This window comes from Micromys minutus (assembly GCF_963924665.1).
Source record: "Micromys minutus genome assembly, chromosome: 1".
Classification (NCBI taxonomy): domain Eukaryota; kingdom Metazoa; phylum Chordata; class Mammalia; order Rodentia; family Muridae; genus Micromys; species Micromys minutus.
In genome coordinates, this window is record NC_137969.1 from 60,319,425 (window position 1) to 60,343,673 (window position 24,249).

The following is a 24,249-nucleotide window of genomic DNA, read 5'->3' on the forward strand; positions in this document are numbered from 1 at the left end:
AGTATTGGTTGCTGTAGACCAGGTTGGTCTTGAACTCATGGACATCTTTCTGCCTCTACTTCTTGAGTCCAGGGATTAAAAGCATGCCTTGCCTGGCATTTCCATCTTTATGGAGAATGTATGAATTTGGGGTTTTGTTTTCAATTCCCCTGAGTGGCCAGGAGACAAAATGGGGAACCTGAAAGCAAACTAGAAATGGTTTTATTTTTATAACTGGAGGGTCTGAGGGATCCACTTAAGATCCTAGAGGTTTTGCTTTTCTCTGTGTAATTTTCCTTAGGAGTTTCAAATGTTTTATGCTTCATGTCTTAGTTAGGGTTTTACTGCTCTGAACAGATGCCATGACCAAGGCAAGTCTTATAAGGACAGCATTTAATTGGGGCTGGCTTACACGTTCAGAGGTTCAGTCTGTTATCATCAAGGTAGAAACATAGCAGCATCCAGACAGGCATGGTGCAGGAGGAGCTGAGAGTTCTACATCTTTATCTGAAAGCTGCTAGCAGAATATTGACTTCCAGACAGCTAGGATGAGGTTCTTTGAAGCTGACACCCACAGTGACACACCTACTCCAACAGGGCCACACCTCTAACTAGTCTCACTCCCTGGGCTAAGCATATTTAAACCATGACACTTAGTGACTAATATTTAGGGGGTACTCTGTGAACATTTAAATGAAGAGAAAAATTCTTTTAAAGCATAAAAGAGCATATGCTGTCTGTTGCCCCTTTTAGGTCTTGTAACCGAAGGTGGTCCTGTCATAACTGGTGATACACAAACGCAACAGGAGACAATTGCAGAGGAGGCAGCAGATGTCCCACCTCTGGACAGTGCATTTGGTCCCCTGTATTCCTTCATCCTTTATTTAAGTAAAATGGTAAGTCTGATATAGTTTCTTCAGCTAGAAATTGATTACAGGGGTGTTTGCATGGAGGAGGTATGTGTGAGGGCTGATGGTAGCCGGTCTTATATAGGCGAGGCTGACCTCAAACTCACTGTGCAGCCAAGGCTGACCTTGAACTACTGATCCTCAGGATAATACCTCCAAGTGTTGATGCCGTAGACATGGGCCGCCACTTTGACTTGATTCTAATGCTTTAAGTTGAATCCGAGCCGAGAGTGAAGAATTTAAAATATCTTTATGAACTCTGCTTCCTATTCTCTGAAGGTGCTACCTGAAATGAGCCGCAGGTGGGCGGCCTTAATTAAGAGCACTTAGGTTGGCACACAGGAGTTTATTCCCTGGCAGGGCTGGGCACGTACACACCTATAAAGCAAGGTTTGTCCCACTGGGATCTTTCAGTACCTCAGGGAGCTTGAGATGTTCACTTGAAAGAGAAGATAAGGCTTTTTGTCACAGCTGGTAGAGGAGCAAGAAGGTTAGGAGTTAGCTGAGATGTGGTTTAAGAAGTATGGTTTGTTGTTGAACAGAGTGAGCTGGGGAAGGGGGATGGGCAACAGGGACAGAAGGGACATGTTAGAGAAGCACGGAGAGAAGGGGATGCTGGAGACCTGTGGAAGAAGGTTTGGAACCGAGAAGTGGGAGGTCAGCTCTATCTCCTAGAAAGAGCTATCATGGCAAAATGTTTATGCAAGCTAACCTTTTGATCCAAGTAAGACATTTAACAACATCTCTAGAAGTTTAGTCAGGTTTGTAGGATTTAGCTCCCTCTTGTGGTGCATGTGGATATTGGACGTTTTTCTAGGTAAACCATGCTGGAGGCCTAGTGATATCAGGATTGCACAGTGTCATCTTGGTCACAGTGGTCTCCTGTAGGGCCTGTAATCTTGAGGCTTTATATAATAGAGTTTTGCTGTTGATGTTTTCTGTGGAAAGGTTTTGAGTCAGGGAGATCTGGTTTAAAATCCTAATTTAAAAGTTTGTAAATTACTAAACCTTATTTAATTGGAACATAGTAACTGTACATCTTTAAGTTGTGAGTTATGGTAAGCTGATAGATGTGTGCATTATGTAATGATCAAATCAGGATAATAACCAGGGCAATGATCATTTCTATGGTTTCTCTGATTTTAAAAAAATGTTCTTACATTTATCTATTTATATTCATGCATGAGGGTGTGCATGTTTATGTGGGTGAGTCAGGGGACAACCTGCAGGAGTCAGCTCTCTCCTTCTACCACATGGGTTCCGGGAACCAAACCCAAGTTATCAGTGTTGGCACAAACACCTTTGTCTACTGAGCCATCTCTCCAGCCCACTCTTAACCCTGTGAAAATACACCACAGGCTGTCAGAATCCATTAGCTGTGATACAGAAAAAGTTCCTCTGTGCTTTTCGGCCCCATTTCATTCCTTCCCGTCCTCCCGACTCCCCTTTCTGTCTCTGCCAAACGCTGTAAGATGTCCAATAGCAAATAACTGAACGCTGAATCTCAGCCTCCTTGTCTGAAAAGTGCAACTCGAAATAATGCCCACTGCAACGGCCAAGCGATCAGCAGTGTGAAGTGTCTGGGGAGGCGTCCGGCACATTTTCGAATTTCCTCCCACTCCTGCTCCTTATTTCTGGTCAGAGGGCAGTGTAAAAATGCTGAATAGCCTGCAAATGCAGAGGAAGCTGCCTGACAGGCTGCAGCAGAGCCAGCCCGTCTTCAGTTTTCTCCATGGTTGCTTGTTCTGGTGCCTGGCAAAGGTGTGATGCCCCTGAAATGCCACAGTGAGGATGCTTTCAGTGACTGAACCAGGCTCAGGAATGTCCTGGGAGCATCTCAAGGAGTCAGGGGTCGAATGTGGAAGGAAGACTGCCTTCCTCACATTTCTAGATATATATACAAGACTCTCTCTTCTTGGTCTGTTAGAGACACAGATAAGATACAGGATGTGGTGTCCACTTGTAGGGTGACTGAGGAAGACATAGATATAAAAGGCAAGAAGGGACATAGTGCTCCAAGATTCTGACTCAAAGGGAATGCTGCAGAAAGCACTTTAATGGCCCAAAATACACAAGACATCTGCTAGGAATCAAGGATTCTAATATGGGGGCTAGCAAAAAAGCTCAGCAGGGGAAGCACTTGCTGTCACGCCTGACTACCTGAGTTCAATCCCACATCCCACCCTGTGGAAGGTGAGAACCGCCTGTAAGTTACAGTCCCGATTTTTCAAGGGCTTGTGAAGCTACAATTAGATGGGAAAGCTGAGGACCCATGAACAAGGCAATATGAAGTTTTAAGTTTTTTAACAAGGAGCAAAGTTTACCTGGAAGGGAAGGTAACTTGTTCCGTTTTGATTAGCGCCACGGGTCAGCTTCACGGGTTGATTGTTGGCTGATATTTGGAATCTTACACTTAGAAGGGACTTTGGAGGATGACTGCCCAGTGTCTCCCTAGTAACAGTGACTTCCTGATATGTCATTCGTTCTGAAGTCTGTGCATTAGTAATTCTTCTTTTAAATTTATTTCACTTTGAAGTTTCATACATATTCCATACACAAGTAAATATCTTATGCACAACATCTCACCAGCTCTCTGCTCCCCTTTTTCATTCTTGTAGCCCCTTTAATCTCCTGGACAGTCGTACTTCTATTTCCATATCACTTATAGATTCATGCCTCTATGTAGCTATTTAAAATCTAGGAACCATAAATAATGGAAAACATGTCTCCCTTTCTGAGACTGGTTGAATTCACTGAATGCGACCATCTTCAGTAGGATGTACTTTCCTTCACACATCAGTAATTCTTAGTATCAGCCTGCCTGTCAGGGCTACATGTTCTCCTGTGGCTAGACCATCTTTTTATTGACTCAAAATTCCTTTTTATATGAAACTCTCTGTAAGATGTAATTCTTTTTCTACACAGTAATCCTTTGAATAGTTAAAGTTGTATCCTGTTTCAAATTTTTAGGGTTTTTTTTTTTTTTTTTTTTTTTTGGTTTGGTTTTTGTTTGGTTTTGAGATGGGGTGTCTCTACATAGCCTTGGTTGTCCTGAACTCTGTAGCTCAGGCTGACCTCAGGCTCACAGAGATCTTCCTGCTTCTGCCTCCCACTAAAGATGTGAGCCACCATGCCCAGCTTTTTAACACTTTTCATGGAAGCCTTCAAACAAAATCAGAGAGCCTAACTTGGTGGTCAGCATCAGATGACAACAGTGTATCATTCGCTTTCAAGGTCGGAAGAAGTTCTGAAAGACTTCCTCATATAGAAGTGAAAAATGCTTGAAATAGATCCAGGTTTTTTAGACTCTCTCTGTGAAAGTACAAGTCTTATACCAGGTATTTTGCAGAGTGTTTTTCTCTAAGGATTATGATATCAGAGCCTTAAACATATTCAGTTCTTAATCTTATTCCCAGTGGTCAATATTCTTACTTCCCATTTTGCTTGTTTAATGTACCTTGGAAACCATATCCTAGCACCATATACAATTACTATCACAGTTGGTGTTTTGAGACAACAGTGTCTGTGGTCCCAGCTAGCCTAAAAGTCACCTCTATAGCCCAGGCTACCCTTGAAGCTATATTGATCTTCCTGCCTTGGCTTCCCAAGTGCCAGTGTTGCAAGTGTGAGTTACCATTCTTATCTTTTTTTCTTTTTCTTTTTTATTTCATTTTTATTTATGTATGTGGCCAGTTTTTTTTTCTACCTGTATGTCTGTGTACCACATGTATGACTGTGCACTGTGTACATAATTGGTATCCACAGAGGCCAGAAAAGAGCATCAGATCCCCTAGACCAGAAGTCACAAACAGTTGTGGTGCTGAGGATTGAATCCCAGGTCCTCTGGAAGAGCAGCCAGTGCTTTTAACTGCCACACTAACCACTGAGCCATCTCTCTGGCCTCTATTTTTATTTTTATGTGTCCGCATGTGTGTCTGTGTGAGGGTATGTGCATATTGTCGAAGTTGCATGTGGAGTTCAGAAAAGAGGCTTGAATCCCCTGGAGCTGGGGCTACAGGCAGTGTGAGTCATCCCATCAGGGTGCTAGGAACCTCACTCCAGGCCTCTGCAAGAGCAATATGAGTTATTAGTAGGTGAGACATCCTTCCAGCTTCTTATTTTAATTCATTGTCTATACTAGGGTCTTACTTTGTAACCCAGCAAACCCATTCTGTAGCTCATTTTGGTCTCAAACCCACAGCAATCTTCCTACCTCAATCTTGAACCTACTGTATGAGGAGATTCTTGGCATTTCTTGTCTATCCTATGGTCTGTGTTCCTTGGCTAGAACTGAGTCTGTCTTCTCACTGTTTTCTTTCATTTGGATATTCTTCCAAAACTCAGGACACCACCCTCAGCCCCAATTAAATAACCCCCATTGCCTTCAACTTTAAGAGCACAATTTCAGGGCTATTTATTACCCTCGTCAGTCACCTTAAAAACTAGAGACCCCAACACGAGAATGTTGGCACAGAATGGTAATGACAGTATTCCTCCATATGGCTGTATGAGGTCAAGAAAGGAACCCTAAGAGCAGGACTGGAGAGAACATAAGGGAAGGCCTTATTCAGAAGCCAGTCTAATCCATACCCCTCAGAAGGGATCCAAAGATCCCTGGTCTTGTCTGGGTTTCCAGAACCAGTCCCTTCTGTGTCTCAGCACCTCAAGACAGGTCCAGTTCTGGTCGGCCCTAGCTTTCTCTTTTCCCAGGGTCTATCCATAAGCCTCATCTGGATAGCTCCTTGATCACGTTGACCCCATGCCCTGCGGCAGGTGAACGTCTTTCATCCGGATAGTGCTCCATTGGATTTGTTCTGCTCTGCGCTCTGGTCCCCACTTCCTCCTCATTGGACCTTTCCATCCACTTCTATGTGTTATTCTTCTATCTTCCTCTACCATCTCTTGCACTTTCTCTGTGCTTCTTGCCCCCGCCCCCCAATCGCCACACTCACTTGGGACTCTTCTTCTCAGCTCCTCAACCTTCCCCCTCACTGGGACTCCCACCCCAACCCCCGCCTTCGCCCAGTCCTATGCTCTTTTCTCTACCTCCTCACTCAATGAATGCTTCTGCTAACCTTCACGCTCCATCTCCAGCGTCCCCCCCCCCCCCCCCCCCGTCTGCCCTCGCCTTGCCCTGCTCTCGCTTTGCCACGCCCTCGCCTTGTCCCGCCCCCGTTTGCCACGCCCCGTCCCCGCCCCCCTCTGCCCCTGCCCCGCACTCCCCTGTTCGCTGGCTTCCTGGGTGCGCTGACGTTGCTCCTCGGCCTTGTCTGATGACGTGTTTTACCGGAGGCCTAGTGCGGAAGGTGCCGCGGCAGGGGAAGGCGAAGTTCATTCCCAGTATCCGCCCCCCCGGAGCAGATCCTTCCCGAGGCGGAAGCGGTGAAAGCCGGCTCGGTGCTGTCTGCTGGAAACGTCGTCTCCACGTAGCTGCCCCCCTACACGATGGACTCATTGCCTGCCACCGTGCCTGCTGTCACCGCCTCCCCGGGGGACCCCGAGCTGCTGGGGCCCCTCTCAGTGCTCTATGCAGCCCTCATAGCCAAGCTTCTAGAGGTGACAGTCCCCAGTCCTAGGGAGGGCCGTGGTTGTGACAGGCGGGAGGGAGGACCAGTGCTGGGTAGAGTGTCTAGAGCAACTTGACAGTCCCCGGAGAAGCAAGCGGGAGGGTGGGGTGGGGAGGGGGAGGCCGGCGGGACTAGGCCCTACGATGTGGGACGCTTTGGTCGCTTGCTGGGTTTTCAGAAGGCGCTGCTGTGGTGACAGGCAATGTTTTACAAGGTGGAGTCCTTTCCTAGCGGCAGTGTCGGGGGGTGGGGCCAATATTATAATTAGCAGGCAGTGAAAGTGTGGAGTGGGCAGGTGTGTAATACTGCCTTTGAGGAAATGGTTAGAGCTAAGACACCAAGCCGAATAGATATTTGAGACCTCTAAACCAGTTATCAAGAGCTGTCTGCACTTGTTTTTGTTTATGTAACAACGTAGCCAGTAACTTAAAATATTAGAATAATGAATTGACATTTATCACACCGGATTTATTTGAACCCACAAAAGTTGATTTTTTAATATATTTAAAACTTTCATGTTATGTGCTTTCAAAATGATAAAAATTAAATCTAAAAGTATGATCCAGGGAATTTCAAACTATATAATAGAAAACCCAATATAGCAGAGCCTATTAGAATCTGGAAATATATGCTCAGCTTTAAAGGTATTTGGACTCTCTACTTGAGAACACTTATAAGTTGAAAAAATTAGAGACTGACAATATCCTGTATTTCTCGAAGTGGGAGTTATTGAAGATAGCTTGGAGTACTTACCTGATGGAGATTGGTTTAGAGTTTCTATGAGGATTCTTTATGAATGTTTTATTGTAAAAGAAATTAAGGTTTTCCATTATTTCTAATCTATCTGTTTCAGCTAATTGCCACGCTGCCTGATAATGTTCAGCCCGGCCCCGACTTTTATGGACTGCCGTGGCAGCCTGTGGTCGTTACTGCTGTCTTGGGAATTGTCTCATTTGCAATTTTCTCCTGGAGAACTATTCTTGTTGTAAGTAAATTAAATTATCTTATCACTTGACTCAAAAATACATGGAATATTTTGTAATCACTGGCCCCTTATTTATTTTTAATTACTAGATGAATACAAATTAATGGTTATAATTTTGGCTAACCTTGTCAAATAATTTAGTGTAATCTTTGTATTGATAAAGACTTAAGAGAACAAGATAACGTATTTATAATTTTCATGGGGAAAGTTTGATTTGAAAAAACTCCTATACAGTTCAGTGGATACATGTACACTGTAAATAGAAATGGGAACTCTTTAGAGCCATCCTAAAAAGTAATTTAATAACATGTATCAGAAACTTTAAAAATGGTGTAGGATGGATAATAGTTATCCTCTTAAGTAGTGTGATACCTTGTCTAGTAATCTATCTGAAAGAAATGATCATGCATTAAAGATCTTAAACAAGAGTGTTTAATGAGACAGTCTTTATTTTTAGTTAGTTATTAGTTATGTGTGTGTGTGTGTGTGTGTTTTCTGTATGTGTACCTGCACAGATCCCATGAGTGGTGTGTAGAGCTCAGAATACAGTTTTGTGGAACTGGTTCTCATCTTCTACATTTACGTGGATTCCACAGTTGAACTCATCATCTGACTAACATCAGGCAGCAGGCACCTTACCCACTGAGCTACCTTACCAGTCCTGGAAGAGTATTTATTGGAGTGGGAACTTGGCAACCACCTAATATGCATGCATGTAATGGGATCTGATGATTGCAATGACACCGGCTGCAGCAAATGCTTGTGATTTAGCGTGAAGTGGAATGAATCATGAACACATGCACACACACTGCAAACAGTACAGTGTGGTGACACACACTAGCAAATGAGGTCATTTCAGCTGTTTTGTTACGTATTGTATGTTTGTGCACCTGTGCATATGTGCATGTGCATGTGGATGGCTGAGGAGCCCAGAAGAGCCTATCGGACACACTGGAGCTGGAGTTCTAGATGGCGGTGGGCCGCCCAACATGAGTGCCAGAGGCAGACTCCTGTCCTGCAAGGGAAGCAGGTGCACTTAATCCTAAAACCATCTCCCAATCTGGGGCCTTTTTCTTTATAGATGTTTCCCAACGTTTCTGGTTTGATCATATGTCCTTTTCATTTGGAGTTACAGATTATGTGTCCAAAGACATCATTACATTTTCTTCCCTTGGTTCCCGAGCACAATTTGTGTTTCAGATATACACATTCACCACTGGAACCTGGGTCTTTTCTCTAAGATACCTGGGGTTTGCTTCTGCCTGCTTACCTGTTCTTGTCAGTTTGGGTAAAATGGGATAAGAAAAGCTTATTCTTTGATCGGAAGGCTGTGGCATTAGAGAAACGCATTCATTTTCCTGTGTTGGAAGGTTTTTGTTTGTTTGAACTCCTGGAACTGGAGTTACATTCAGTTTTGATCTGACATGAGGATGCTGGGAATTGAACCCAGGTCCTCTGGAAGAGCAGTCACTGCTCTTAACTGCTGAGCCATCTCTCCAGCTCCGGAATGCATTTTCTTATGACAAGATAATTGTACATGTTTTATATAGATAAGATTGGAATTTCATGGATGACTTGCGGATGGGTCTGAAGATCACCACTTAAACAGTAGTGTTGGAAAGGCTGCAGAGATGATGGCTCAATAATGATTCAGTACTTGCTGCTCTTGCAGAGGACCCAGATACAATTCCCAGCAGTCACATGGTGGCTCATAAGCATCTATAACTCAGGTTCCATGGAATCCAGTGCTCACTTCTGGCTTCTACAACCACTAGGCATGCATGGGGCACACATACATATATGCATGTAAAACATCCAAACATATACAAGTAAATCTAAAGTTTTTAAAATAGTAGCATTTGAGTTACAAAGTAATTTAGTGGCCCAGCAAGTTGGCTCAGTAGGTGACATGCCTGCAGCTGAGGCTGACAACCCCAGTTTGGCTCAGGACACCACATGGTTGAAGATAACCAACTCCCACAAGCTGTCCTATGACGTCCACATGCACATATGTATGCCCTTGGATGTGCACATCCTTACACATAAACATATAAATAAGGGTATTTTTTTTAACGAGAAGAAATTTGGGCTAGGTGTTGCAGCATATACCTATAATCCTAGTACTCAGGAGGCAGAGGCAGGTGACTACAAGGCTAACCTGGTCTACATAGAGAGTGTTCCAGACTAGCAAGTGCTACAGAGTAAGTGCTCACAAGGAAAAGTAAATTTAGCAAATCTTTCTGCACCAGTTACTATCTCAGCTTTACAGATGTAGAGTTCACTGCTCTCCTGATGGGAATAATAATTTTAGCTGTCAGCTTTCTTGTCTGTCTCCTCTGGAAACACGTCCTTTTCACGTACCACTGTTAGTCTTGGAAGTCAGATGATGTGCTCTATCAGATTCTTAACTTGTTTTTTAGTTTTTCCGTGTGTCTATGGTGTCTGTGTGTGTGTGAGTGTGCATGTGTGGAGGTCAAAGGCCAACCCCTGGTGTCAGTTCTAGCCTTCCTCTTTTTTGAGACTTTTTTTTTTAATTGTTTCTCACCACATACGGCAAGCTGCTGGCCTGAAGGATTCTGGGAGATTCACACTGCCACCTCCCATCTCACCGTAGGAGCACTGGGATTACAAACATAGACAACCATTCCCCTGGGTTCTGGGCACCCAAGCTCAGGCCCGCACACTGGCACGGCAAGTGCTTTACCCATCACCCAGTCCTTCCACATTATTCCTAAATTAACAGGCACAAACAGCTTTGAATAGCGCTTCCAGGATATTTTTAAATATGTATAATAAATAAATCTAAAACAGTTTTAAAAATGGTAGTATTTGAAAGGAGAAATATATTTTGAGTTACCAAGTAATTTGGTGGCCTAGCAAGTTGGCTCAGTGGGTAGTGTGCTAACTGGTGAGTGAAAGATATATATCTGAATAAAAAGACTTTCCCCTTGAATTTTGTTTTTTTGACATCTTCTGAACACTTTTTTCTAGAGTTTCCTCTAGCTGTTCAGAGTTGTCAGCTGATATAGAGTAAACAAAATGTTGTTATTACTAAGCTAGTTGCCACTTGTGTTAGGAAGCATCAGTGCTAATATCTTAAGATGGGTGCTCTTGGAATAGATATATAAACATACTTTTAGGTATAATTTTTTTTATCTGTTGAAGCTGTTTATGAAATATTAGTACAGATTACATTTGAAATGCTTCTTAGCCTTGTCTTTTTAAAAGCTTTTAGGATTATGTTTATTACTTATTTATATACATTTGAGATCAGCGCACAACTTGCAGGTTCTCGCTGCACCATGTGGGTCCTAGGATAGAACTCAGAATGTCAGGGTTAGTGACAAGCACCTTTGCCTACTGAGCCATTGTGCCAGCCCAACCTTTCCTTATTTTTAAATATTATGGATTTATACTGAACCAAGTTATTACTAAATTCTCATTTGTTTTTGGGTCTCCTGTATTAAGAATAATATTTAAGTACTTGACGACAAACTACATTTTATTTCTTTTCTTCTAGGTAAAGAGTAGAGTATATCAAGGTAAATATTTAAATTCATTTTTCCTCTGAATTAACCCTTTGCAATGGTTTTTGATGTGAGTTTTCTGTAATTTAGACGTAGATGCCATGATTTCTACTGTCTGATTGTTTTATTAACTCCTGGAAAGTTTACTGTCTCTAGTCTACCAGCTTGACTGGTAGAACCATAGTGATGCCAACTGAGAGAGGCAACAGAGAGCAGACTGAGGGGTGAGGAGAACAGGATTAGTTACCATGGGAAGATCAACTGTACAAGTTGATGCAGAGCAGATTTCATCAAGTGACAAACACACATTAAGTGCACACTGAATCTGAGTGGACAGCAGGACGGTGGAGGATTAAACAGACACCGGATCCGTATCTGAGTGGACATTGCTCAGGTAGTGGAGGGAACTGGTGTTTTGTGTTTCTCGGTTTCTCTTTGCAGATGACATTTGAATGAATCCCATTTTTTGGGATGGGACCCGGGAATAGCATTTCCTTAACTTCTGTATCTGTAAATTAAACATAAAGTGTGCACACTGCATTTGATGTTTACTATTCTTACCCCCTTACTGTACTCACTACAGACTGCCTTTGAGGGCACAGTAGTCATGCAGAGCACGGTTTCCTCTCAGTGCCAGGCACCAGGCCTTTGTTGTTAATACACTGGGGCATTTGGCTTCATCTTGGGTTCACAAACTTACTGATCTCCCTTCTTTTTAGTCACAGAGAGACAAATTTCTGAAAAGTTGGAGAATATCAAGAAAGAAAATGCAGAACTTATGCAAAAGTTGTCAAGTTATGAACAAAAGGTATAGTTATTCTTTTAGCTTCCTCCTCCATTTCAGCTTAATAATTGTCTTAGCATCCCACTTATGATGTTTAAAGATTCATATTTTATTTCATCATTTCCCATGAGCCATTGGAGATGGAAGCTGTCGCAGGAGGTTATCCACTTGGAAGTGACTTTGGTTGCACTATATTTTGTAGTTAATTCTAAGTTGTAACTTAATCCTAAAAAGCTTGTTTTACACAGATCAAGGAGTCAAAGAAATATGTTCAAGAAACCAAGAAGCAAAACATGATTCTCTCTGATGAAGCTATTAAATATAAGGTAAAAATCTCTAAGGGGAGAATTGCATTCTACAAGTGAAGGTAGATGGAATGAGTAATTCTTACTAATCTTAGTATCTTTGTTTTTGTTGAGGATAAAATCAAGGTACTTGAAGAAACTAATGTAAGTTTGGGTGACAAAGCCAAAAGCCTTCGTCTTCAGTTAGAGTCTGAGAGGGAGCAGAACGTGAAGAACCAGGACTTGGTAAGAGTAGCTGCTCACTGGTAATGTGATTGGGCTTTTGAAGGATGCTACGTGAGGGCAACATTCCCATGCTGTTAGTGCAAGTGGAAGTCAGAGTAATGGAAGTTGACTCTACTGTGGTTTGTCTTACAGAATTTTAACTTGTAATCCTGGGTTACTTTTATGGGCACAGGAAGAGTGTTTTTGTTCTCAACCTTAGACCATTGTCAAATGACTGGGCTTAGCCCTCCAGCACAGGTAGACCAACTGAGTTCTAGCCTCACTGAATGGTTCTTAGATCTTGTTCTGTTTTTTAAAAAATATTTTTTTGGTAAACCCATTTCAGTTTCACATAATAGTTGCAGAGAAAGCAGAGAGGCTTTCTGTTGTCATCTACCTCAGCAGAGCTAATGCCCAGCTAATGAAGTACCAGCCACATTTCTCTGATGTTAAATTATTCTTTTCAGCTCTTTGTTTACCGTATTATTTGGAAACCACTATGCATTGCTCACAGTTAGAGGGAAGAATTACATTTTCCAACCCTTGAGGAGCTGATGTCTTCATATATTTTTGGAATTCTTGTATATGAGATTGGTCTATTTTCCTCAAAATTCTTCTTTGACCCTAGTGTCTCACACAGGGTCAGTGGTGTTCTAACACTGGGCACACAGGGTCAGTGGTGTTCTAACACTGAACAGGAACACTATCCCTTTTCTATTTGTTAATTTTGTGACAGTCTTCACTAAGTTGCCTGTGCTGGATTTGAACTCTGTAGCTGAGGCAGGTTTTGAGCTCATGACTGTGTGTCTCTGTTGCCCAAATGATCAGAGCTAACTAGGCATAGATTTTTTAAAAATTTTTCTTTACTGGGGATGGAACACAATTATGACAGTAATTTGAATTGGCATACTCATTCTTTTATCATTTTATGTGGTTCTGTGCTGCATTGTCTTGTAACTAAGGTTGGATTGTTAATTCATTTATTTTTCCCTTAGGCCAAAACTTGGTCCCTCACTTTTACCAAAACCATAGGCTGTTATGGGATACATTTGTTAGTGTTTCATCCTTCAGTGTGTGTGTTAGCTTGTTTTATGTCAACTTAACTAACACAAAGGGAAGTTCAGTTGAAAACATGCCCTCCCCAGATTGGCTTGTGGAAAAGTCTGCTGTGAGTTTTCTTGACTGATGTGAGATTTCTGTGGCCAGTGCTGCCTCAGGGCTAGTGGTCCTAGGAACTAAAAGAAAGAACCCTGAGCGATTCATGGGGAACAAGACAGTAGCAGCAGTCCTCTGTGGCCTGTCAGTTGTCTCCAGGTTCCTGCCTTGACCACCTTGGATGATGGGCTGTAACCTGTGAGCAGAAATTAACTCTGTGCTCTCCAGGTGGCTTTGGGGCAGTTATCACAGCAGTAAAGAGTAAATAAAGTCAGCATGTGTGAACACTAGTGACTGTGCTGAGACCTGAGGCTCTGTGTTCTGTTTCATGGGTCAGATACTGGAAAACAAGAAGTCTATTGAGAAGTTGAAGGATGTCATTTCGATGAATGCATCAGAACTTTCAGAGGTGAGTCCGTGTGTATGTCCTAACAAGAATATTGTCTGTGTCCTAACAAGAATATTGTCTATGTCCTAACAAGAATATTGTCTATGTCCTAATTAAGCATTGTCTTAGTCTGGTTGAGCAAAATTTTGAGGTGTGCTATAAAATATGTAAAAGATGAAACCTCCAGGATGTTTGGTTAAGAAAATATACCTTTTCTTCTTTGGATTAATTTACTAATTGGGACTGTTTTATATTAGGTTCAAATTGCCCTTAATGAAGCCAAGCTCAGTGAAGAGAACGTAAAATCTGAATGCCATCGTGTCCAAGAAGAAAATGCCAGGCTTAAGAAGAAGAAAGAGCAGGTAAGGCAAGTTTACTTCATAGTGACGGCATTTCCCCGGAGCCGTCTCCTCAGCAGTCCAGGCTGGGTGCTGGCAGGGAAGACTGCTTCCCTGACAGAGCGGATATCTGCACAACTGCAGCAGCTCTTGGGGTGTTTGTCTTTTATCTTGTCAAGTGCCGGACCTTTGTGAACTTGAGTAGCCTTAAAACAGCAAGTAGAATTTTTATGTCCAAATATTAAATATTTTTAACCATTTTTAAATAACTTTCTTTACTGACCAAGAGAAGATTATATGACCGGAGTCTGGATTTACGAATCTTTGAGACGTCCTCACCCATTTGTACTGGAAGCCAATTAAGTTGAATTAGCAATAGTTTTCTGAATGCTGGAACAACTGGGTCAACCTCTTTTACTACACTGATGTTCTGACCTCCGCTCTGAGAGTTCAAGTCACTCTCCCCCTTTCTTTCACTGAGATTCGAGCTCCTAACGACAAGCTAAGGAGCAGCCTGGCTTCCCACCACTGCCTCACACATTTATCGCCCATCGTACCCTTGCACATAGGAATTTATGCGCTTTGACTTTTCAGTTGCAGCAGCAGATTGAAGAGTGGAGTAAATCACATGCTGAGCTCACCGAACAGATCAAGTCATTTGAGAAATCCCAGAAAGACTTGGAAGTAGCTCTTACTCACAAAGACGACAATATTAGTGTAAGTTTATTCTCATAAGTATACACTTAATCCAAGTGTTCTTCTGATTTAGAATCAAGCTTTTACACCCATTTGCTTCTTTTCTAGGCTTTGAATAATTGCATCACACAGTTGAATCGGTTAGAATGTGAGCTTGAATCTGAGGATCCAGATAAAGGAGGAAATGAGTCAGATGAACTGGCCAATGGAGAAATGGGAGGTAAGCTCTGTCTTGGGGAGGTTGGGCCTATTTTTGCCCTCTTGACTTGGATCCCCATTCACAGAGGCTGCTTTTCAGCTGTGCTAAGCTTTAGTGCTGTGGACTCACACTGATAAACTTGTAGATGCCTGTGTTGGGCCACGTGGGTTCCTTATATATAGTGTAGGCATGGAAAGAACACTGACATTTTATACAAGGTGTGTACACTGGAGCTCCTTCCGTCATCTCTTGTCTCTGAGTATCAAAAACTGCCCAGGGGAGCTCATCTTTACAGAGTGTAGTCTCTGTGGCTCTGCTCTTAGGGCTTGCAGCTTGTTTTCAGAGGCCTACGGTGGGCGGAATCACAGCTGAGGCTGTGCAGTAAGAAGCTAGAGTTGCATAGCAGGCATAGCAAGATGCTAGGGGCTAGCTGTTAACTGATAATTGTCTCTCAGGTTGAGTATTAACTGCTCCCTCCCTCTAGGGTGCTTTAAATCATACCTGCTAGCAGATTCAAGGGAGAACAAAGGCCTAGATGTTTTTAAGTAGTATACACTTGTCCAGGTTGAGGTGGGCTCAGAGAAGACAGCACTCTGTCTTGGAGCAAGGATGACATTTTTTTTTTTAATGGCACAAACTAGTAGTTAACTTTATACATATAAATTTTCAATTCTAAATCAGTTCATCAGTTGTTTGAATATGATTAGTGTTTGAATAAAGTTATGAAAATGTCATTAAAGAGCAAGGAAGAAAAAGCAACTGAAGCTTTTCTCTTATAGGTGACCGGAGTGAGAAGATGAAAAATAGAATTAAGCAGATGATGGATGTCTCTCGGGTATGGGCCAGTCTGTAGTCCCAGAAGTACCAGGGATCCTTTCTAGGACTCACTTTTAAGACCAGATCTTTGTTCTATAATTTTTAGACACAAACTGCAGTCTCAATAGTTGAAGAGGATCTAAAACTTTTACAACTTAAGCTAAGAGCATCGATGTCCACTAAATGTAACCTGGAAGGTAGGTTCTCTGGAGACAAAATTCACATATTAGGACAACTTAAAATTTGATTGGCAAGACAGATAATCAGGTCCCAGCGTCCATTCTTCTCACTTCTCAGAACTGACCCTCAGCCCTGCCTCTCAAGCTTCTGCACATTTTTATCCCTTATAGACCAAATCAAGAAATTGGAAGATGACCGTAGCTCGCTGCAGACTGCTAAAGCTGAGTTGGAAGACGAGTGCAAAACTCTGAGGCAGAAAGTGGAGATCCTGAATGAGCTCTATCAGCAGAAGGAGATGGCTCTGCAGAAGTAGGCCCCACTGCTCTCTGCTAGCCTTGCATACACAGCCACCCTCTCTAAAGCTTCTTTGCAGTTTTCCTGTCTACAGTTAGCAGAGCCTTGGATTTCCCTTTGGGCTTGATTTCTTTTATAACTTGCCTTTTTTTTTTTTGTATGTGTGTATGCTTGTGATTAGGTGTTGCTGCTGTATGTGTGTGTACTATATGTACTTAATGTGGGATGCATGTGTGTGCACTTGGGTGTAGAGGTCAGAGGTCAAATTGGGGTATCTTTTCCTTCTTTGATGTTCACCTTTATTTTTTGAGTTATTGATTAGAAAAGCATCCATTCCATAAGCTGGCTGGCCAGTGAGATTCAGGAATCTGCCTGCCTCTGCCTTGCCCTGCTGGAGTCACAGGTGTGCACCTCCACGGGTGCCAGTTCTTCCAGGACAGCATACAAAAGAATTAGTACCTCTTCCAGGGCAAAAAGAAGTATTTGCCCTGCTTTATTGGTATTGCTGAGGACAGGAAGCTTTTGTCACCTATAGTACACATTACTCACAGAGTAAAATATTTTTATGGTTGTTTTATTATTAGAAGATAAATTGTAGGACACATTGAAAATTACCTCTGGCTTGCCAAGAGATCAGAGTTTGACTTCCTAGATGTAAGGGAAATTTTGAAAACTTTGTATGCCCTCATCTGTCTGGACATTAATGAAGGCTAGGAAGCAGGGCACTGGTGGTGCATACCTTTAATCCTGCGCTCTAGGGGCAGAGGCATGTGGATCTTGAGTTTCAGGCCAGTCTGGTCTACAGAATGAGTTCCAGAACAGCCAGGGCTAGGCAGAAGAACACCACCACCACCAAAATAAACCAAAACAAAAAGAACCCAACCAACGAACAACCAACAGAAGGATAGGAAAGGACAGTTCCACAAGGGCCGACTGCCGTAGGAAGGACATTGACCTGTAATTGGTTTGACCCTAGGAAACTGAGTCAAGAAGAGTATGAGCGGCAAGACAGAGAGCAGAGGCTGACGGCGGCTGACGAAAAGGTGGTTCTGGCTGCAGAGGAAGTAAAAACTTACAAGTAAGTTCAGGCTCTGCACAGAGCTCTCTGCTTCTTTCTAAAACTGGAGAAAATATGTACAAGAGAACAGCACGGAATCGTGAGTGAGTCTATTCAGTCACAGAGGGAAAAAATTTAGCAGATGAAAAATGATAACAAATTTACTTAGGCCACACACTGATAGGACTATTAAAGGCCCTTGTTTCTTGCAGATGGCTCTGGGACAGCAGGGCGAGGAGACTTTTTGGAGGTAGAGGTTTGCCAAAGGGTCACCATTCACAGGTTGAAAAGCACTGCAGTAGAGTCATTCTTTAATGGGAACAGTTTATGTGAAAAATCACTGCCGTGATTGTTCCACTCAAAAGCTCAGTAGAAAGAAGAAACACTTGTATCTTTGTGTAGAAGCAAAGTTTCATAGCAGGCCATTATGAAAATATATTGAAGGCTATTAAGGAAATGATAGTGTAAGAATCTCTGGCCATGAAATGACAGGAAAAAATTTGATTATACTATATTTTGAGTAAGTCTATATAAAACATGTTTTGTATGTCTGGTGATATCTTTAATACTGTAGCTATCCAGAGTTAAGGGAACATTATTGGATTATTGTATGTTTTATCTAGTTGTGTTTTAATTGATAATGCTAAATGTAACTCTTAGGCGGCGAATTGAAGAAATGGAAGAAGAATTACAGAAAACAGAACGCTCATTTAAAAACCAGGTAAAAACTGTATTACATTATACATTATATATACACTAGCTGCAGCCTTTCTTTCTTTTTGGATAGCTAGTATATATTAAAATGGGCATTATGAAGAACAGTGAACGTGTATTTGATGTGTTATCTTTTCAGATTGCTGCTCATGAGAAGAAAGCTCATGATAACTGGGTAAGGACTTTTTCCCCTTTTTTTATTTTGTGCTCAGCCTATCACATCTGAATCACAATACGTTTTCTTCACTATCTTCAATAGCTCAAAGCTCGTGCTGCAGAGAGAGCCATGGCAGAAGAGAAGAGAGAAGCTGCTAACTTAAGGCACAAGTACGGAACTTTGATACCTGATTTTCAGTGCTTTTACAGTGCTTAAGTACTAGGTGGTATCTATTAAGAATTGATTGCTATTTCAAGTCCATTGTTTCTCAATATTCAAGATTACTGGAGATGACTCAAAAGATGGCAATGAGGCAAGATGAACCTGTGATTGTAAAACCAATGCCAGGAAGACCGAACCCACAGAACCCTCCCCGGCGAGGTAGGGAACATTTGTACATGCAGCAGGATTCTGGTGTGGAATGTGTGTGAATTAAATTTTACTTCTGTATTAGGTCTGATGCCCTAGAAAGACTCCTGAGCTTACTGGAGGGGGGGGGCTGTCATAAAGTGGTAACGCCGCATTGCTGTCTTCAGGTCTACAGAGCCAGAATGGCTCTTTTGGCCCATCCCCTGTGAGTGGTGGAGAATGTTCCCCTCCCCTACCAGCAGAGCCACCTGGGAGACCTCTCTCTGCCACACTCAGTCGAAGAGACACTCCTAGAAGTGAATTTGGTGAGCACTGACATACTCCTTTGCACTACAGTACATCAAGTGTATACTTGCCATGTTAGAATTCATGTCTGTCCAACAGAGAATATGTCTTAGTCTGTCCTTGTAGAGAAATGGGCACTGTAAGCTCTTCTGTAGGACAGAAAGACTCATATTCTCCTATAAAAAGTACTCCCCTGCAGTGCTTTTGAAGAGTAACATATTCTTTAAAGTTTATCTGGGAATATGAGATGTCATCTTACTCCAATTCTGTCTGTGATGCTTAGAAAGATGAGAAGTCAGACTGGAAACTGCTGCCAGCACAGTGCTATTTAATCTTCAGCCTGCAGCACCAGTATCTTAACATAAAGTTTAGTGCTTCTCTCTAAAACTAGGGCAGCTCCTAGAGCTGGAGAGGTAGGTGGCTTGGTGGTTAGCAGCAGTTGCTCCTCTTCTAGAGGACCTAAGTTCAATTCCAGCATCCACATGGCTGCTCACAATCACCTGTAACTCCAGTCCCAGGAGATCTGATACCCTCTCTGGCCCAAACAGGTACTGCATACATGTGAACCATACACATATGTGCAGGCAGAATACCCATACATATAAAATAAAGGAAAAGAATTTGAAAATAAATTTACAAATATGGAGGCAATTCCAGTTTTAATACTCAGAGTCTTTTCATAAACTGTGACTTGTATATTGAAATCCTCTTTGGGATTGCAGGCATGTGCTACCTCACCAGAAGGAGATCTATTGGTACTGCTGACTTCTAGTTAAAAGTTGAGCACTGTGCACAACGGGTTTATTCCCTCTGAAAACAACATGTCAATGACTCTGTTGTTTCTTTCTCAAGGGTCATTGGACAGGCATTTACCTCGCCCTCGATGGCCATCAGAGGCATCTGGGAAGCACTCTGCTTCTGGTAAGGGGCCTAAGTAATTTCCAAGTCTCATGCATTTGGGGCTTTGGTTCTTCTCAAAGTGTACCAGTCAGGGTGAGTCTAAGTCAGTTCTCTGGCCTCTCACAGACCCAGGTCCACCTCCTGTGGTGAACAGCAGCTCCAGGAGCTCTTCTCCTGCTAAGGCCATGGATGAAGGCAAGGTAAGCTTTCAGGCATACATGAAGATGAGTGTTTCCTATTGGACTCTTCCTCATCTTTTGTTTAAATGACTATTTGTTTCTTTAAAAGCAAACTGTTCCCCAAGAGCCCGAAGGCCCCTCAGTTTCGAGCATGGCCCCTTTAGCTGAGCATCCAGTAGCAGTAAGTGTTTAGAGATTGAGGGCTAGAATGGCCTCTGGTTTTGCTTGGTTTGTCCATAGACATTATAAATGCATGCTACTCACTATCTTTGAGAGGCAGCATCTTTACAGCTCATGACTTTGGAGTGTCATTGAGTCAGTGATTGGTTGTTGGTGTCCTTTTTCCTGTTGTGTTAAATTACTAACCAGGTTAGAGCACTCGCTGTAACTATTATTACATAGTGAAAAATCATTACTACAACCTACACTGTGTGCTTTGTGCTGAAAGCTCTGAGTGAAATAAGTCATAGTAAATCACATGATTTGTTTTTCATTATCTACCTAGAACTTTGCTACTAAAATCCCGTGTTTGTGTACATGAAAACTGTTTTGAATGATATGAAATCAGACTGTTTGCAAACAGAAACATGTGTCCTGAGCAGTGTCCATTCTTGCTGACTGTCCACAGAACTGTGTGTTCTGAGACATGTGTGACTAGTGCAGTTGCTGAGCCTGCTGCACTACATTAACACAGTAACGGAATTCCTGTCCTATAGTGCACACACAGTGTTGTAGCCAGTGAAGGTCATTACTGGAGCTTTGTCTTCCTAATAATGTACAAGGCACTGCTGGTAAATTCTGTGAAGTTCCAGTGCAGGATTCCAGGGATGTGCACCTCTTGAGAAGTCTTTTTATCCAAGAGCAGTCTGGATGAGCCCTAAATGCCTTTCCAGAAGACTTCAGAGACTGGAGACTTAACAGAGGGAGGGGGTCAAGTGCAGCCTTGCAGTGGAGCCTGGTATTTGAATCCCAGCTTGTCCTCTTTCAGTGTAACCTCCAATAAATTAGCTGAACTCTTCTTGTTGTGCTTGCTCAATGTTTAAAGCAAGATACACAGATTGGGAGATATGGACATTGAATAATGTAGCAAAGGCCCACTGAACCCTCAAATAGTTGCTGTCACTGCTTGTGTAGATATATATTTTCAATCTGTAATATGTGTTCTTTTTTAAAATTTTAGTTATAACTGCATATCTCTAATTTTTTTACATGCATTATATTCCAATGTTCCCTTTATTCTTACTATATACATCTGGACTTAAAGTCATGAGAGATTTGAGAGTACTCCTTTTGATACAGATTGCAGTGTGTATGGCTTGATCTGTCAGTTATTCTTACAAAGCTGAGTCTTCTTGCTGTTCTCTTTCCCATGCAGATGACAAGCAGTAACCCTAGTCACTGCTTGCAGCATCCTTCTAACCTCTCTGGGTTGTCACTGGCAACATGGGGTGAGGTGGTGTTACACTGAATGGTCTTTGGATAGGTGCCAGTTTACTAGTCTTGGCACTTGGTCATGTTAAAGTATTTCCAATCTTTAATTGCCTCTTTCCTGTAGGTTAACATGGCTCCCAAAGGGCCACCTCCTTTTCCAGGGGTGCCTCTCATGGGAGGCCCAGTGCCACCACCTATACGATACGGACCACCTCCTCAGCTATGTGGGCCTTTTGGGCCTCGCCCACTTCCTCCACCGTTTGGTATGATGATTTGGACAGTGTTAACTTAATTGTAAAACATATTCATCTTTTCTGTTCCTTGCTAAAGTAGTTACTGTCATAGAGCTTTCCAACTAAGGGTAAAGCTGAGAGTACATTGTAACCTATCCTCAACTTTCTGAGGGCATATAGCTCCTAACTATCTAATCTCCCTAAACTGAGTTGAGCATGGCTAGAAAAGGTCATTTAGGAAAGCCAGCAATATTCTGTCTGCAGATGCACTTGAGCACCAGTTGCGACACATTATATGGAAAAGATGGACAGGACATTTTGTAGGTTACAGACACGTATGTTCTATAATATAAGGCTTGTCATCATCTGTAACAGAAGCATAAGCCACTGGTCATGGAATAGAGATGAGAGAGGTAAAATCTCCACTCTCAGTGGGACTAAACAGAAAAGAGGTTACAGAGAACACAATACAAGCCTAGTGAATGAAGATCAATTTGAGTTCATCTTCTTGACTCTCTTGGCACATGAACTTCCGATTGACAAGTTATATAACATCACTTAACTTTGTTGCAACAAAACTGTGTTTCACAACTGTCCTCTTGACATGGCTGTTATTCTGAATAGAGCTATTCTGAGATGCAGAGTTAGAGAGTGAAAAGAAAACTTGGAATTAAGCAGAACTCTTTAAACCTGACCTTTGCTTAGTGGCCACAGGCTCTAAGTTAATTTGCTAAGCTTCATTTGCCTTAAGTACAGTCAGGGTCCCACACTTGATTTTATAGAGTTGAGAGATTAGTACACATGTTACTGTACTTGGAATGATTGCTCATTTAAATATGTTACTTGGTATTTATATGACTGTTTTCTAGTTCCAGGCATGCGTCCACCACTAGGCATAAGAGAATATGCACCAGGTGTTCTGCCTGGGAAACGGGACCTGCCTGTTGATCCTCGGGAATTTTTACCAGGACATGCACCATTTAGACCTCCAGGTTCTCTTGGTCCAAGAGAGTTTTTTATTCCTGGTCCCCGATTACCACCTCCAGCCCATGGCCCTCAGGACTACCCGCCGCCACCACCACCTGTTCTAAGAGACTCACTGCCTTCAGGCTCCAGAGAGGAAGCCCAACCTGCCCCCCCAAGCGGTGTCCAGGACCACTCACAGGCTTCAAAACCCACCCCCTAACTTGACTTCTATCGCTGAGTCAGGAAGTGGACAGTGCATTATTCATTACAGAAAGGATTTCATTGGCATCAAAACCTAAAAGTTTGTTTTACAAAGATTGTTTTTAGTACTAAGCTGCCTTGGCAGTTTGCATTTTTGAGCCAAACAAAAATATATTATTTTCCCTTATAAGTAAAAATCACCTCTTAAGCTAGAACATCCTCCCAACTTTGAAATGTGCAATAAAGAATACCTGTGTTTAGTTTGTGTAGCATATGTAATGATTGCTAAATGATTTAGAAGATCATAAAGTATGAACATTTCCTGTGGAAATGCTTTAAGAACACGTATTTCCATGGCCTTCGTTTAGTGTATGCCAGCCAATTCAGAGCAAGGTGTTTACAGCTCCACGTGTCTCAAAGACTGTTACGCTAAAAAAAAGGTTTACTCAAGGATCATCAACTGTTCCCTGTTGTTAAAGCTCTTTGTAGTAATAGTTCATAAACCTGGTTTATTAATATTTTCCAGTGTCTGCTGATTCTTTGGGTTGCTATGAGACATGAATCATTTGGGAAGCCTGACACTGTACTTCTGAAACTGAAGTGGTGGGCTCTGTACATTCCGTGCGACAACACTATGTTTTTCAGAGTCATCAGTAAGCTCTACAAGGAATTCTCTATTCTTCCTATTTCAAATAAGCCAGAGACCCCACTCATTATACATGTCTGCCCTTTCTTGGTGCTCATTGCCTGAGAATGATTTTTGGAGTATGAATTTGTACTACTAGCAAGAATTATTTAGAGCTGGGTATGGTGGCTCACACCTTTAATCCCAGCACCTGAGAGGCAAAGGTAGGCAGATCTAAGTTGCAGGACAGCCAGGGCTACAATATAGCCTATCTCAAAAACTGAGGAGGAAAAAAAAAAAACTTGGGCCAGTAAAATGGCTCAGCAGGTAAAGACACTACCAAGCCTGACAGCTTGAGTTTGGTCCCTTGGACCCACCTAGTGAAGAGAACCAACTCCCACATGCTATTCTCTGACTTACACACACACTTGCTGTGGCATGTGGAGAAAATTTTTACATTATAAAATTATTTGACCCGGTATTTTGTTGCCTTTAAAGCCATTCTTTCACGAAGGGTGGCAAACGATAAAAATCATATGCTATGACTATAAGGTCATTTCTTTTTAGAAATGCATATTCTATTTTCTCTCATTTCACCTTGTAGCTAATTTTCAAGCTAATATGGCAAAGAATCAGGAAGCTGCCATGAGGCAAAAAGATCAGAAAACTAAATGTACATCCTCAGTCCACAACTACAGCCTGAGCTCAGTTACATGGCTGTTTTGAACCAGGGTCTCATTCTGTACCCAACATGGCCCTCCTGTCTCAGCTTCCTCAGAGGCTGGAATTTCAGGCTTGACTTACTCT

At 42.3% G+C, this 24,249-nt stretch overlaps 1 protein-coding gene across 3 annotated transcripts in view; it reads left to right on the forward strand.

The window, feature by feature from the left end:
• Positions 1–23,387, forward strand: part of MIA3 (MIA SH3 domain ER export factor 3) — a gene marked incomplete at its 5' end in the record, with an annotated part of 40,313 nt that extends 16,926 nt beyond the window's left edge. Inside the window, 24 exons of one of the 3 annotated variants that reach the window (XM_080929689.1) lie at positions 733–875; positions 7,308–7,439; positions 10,960–10,981; positions 11,686–11,774; positions 11,999–12,076; positions 12,170–12,280; positions 13,752–13,823; positions 14,060–14,164; positions 14,735–14,857; positions 14,945–15,056; positions 15,815–15,870; positions 15,958–16,048; positions 16,202–16,340; positions 17,302–17,403; positions 18,043–18,103; positions 18,236–18,271; positions 18,356–18,423; positions 18,534–18,634; positions 18,790–18,927; positions 19,760–19,828; positions 19,934–20,007; positions 20,096–20,167; positions 21,542–21,680; positions 22,520–23,387. In XM_080929689.1, the coding sequence (XP_080785815.1) occupies positions 733–875; positions 7,308–7,439; positions 10,960–10,981; positions 11,686–11,774; positions 11,999–12,076; positions 12,170–12,280; positions 13,752–13,823; positions 14,060–14,164; positions 14,735–14,857; positions 14,945–15,056; positions 15,815–15,870; positions 15,958–16,048; positions 16,202–16,340; positions 17,302–17,403; positions 18,043–18,103; positions 18,236–18,271; positions 18,356–18,423; positions 18,534–18,634; positions 18,790–18,927; positions 19,760–19,828; positions 19,934–20,007; positions 20,096–20,167; positions 21,542–21,680; positions 22,520–22,836 (2,450 nt within the window). In that variant the 3' untranslated portion in view covers positions 22,837–23,387. Of the gene's footprint in view, positions 1–732; positions 876–6,195; positions 6,444–7,307; positions 7,440–10,959; positions 10,982–11,685; positions 11,775–11,998; positions 12,077–12,169; positions 12,281–13,751; positions 13,824–14,059; positions 14,165–14,734; positions 14,858–14,944; positions 15,057–15,814; positions 15,871–15,957; positions 16,049–16,201; positions 16,341–17,301; positions 17,404–18,042; positions 18,104–18,235; positions 18,272–18,355; positions 18,424–18,533; positions 18,635–18,789; positions 18,928–19,759; positions 19,829–19,933; positions 20,008–20,095; positions 20,168–21,541; positions 21,681–22,519 lie in introns of those variants that run through there. The other 2 variants (XM_080929691.1, XM_080929690.1) reach the window with 2 other exon arrangements.
• Positions 23,388–24,249: the final 862 nt, after the last annotated feature.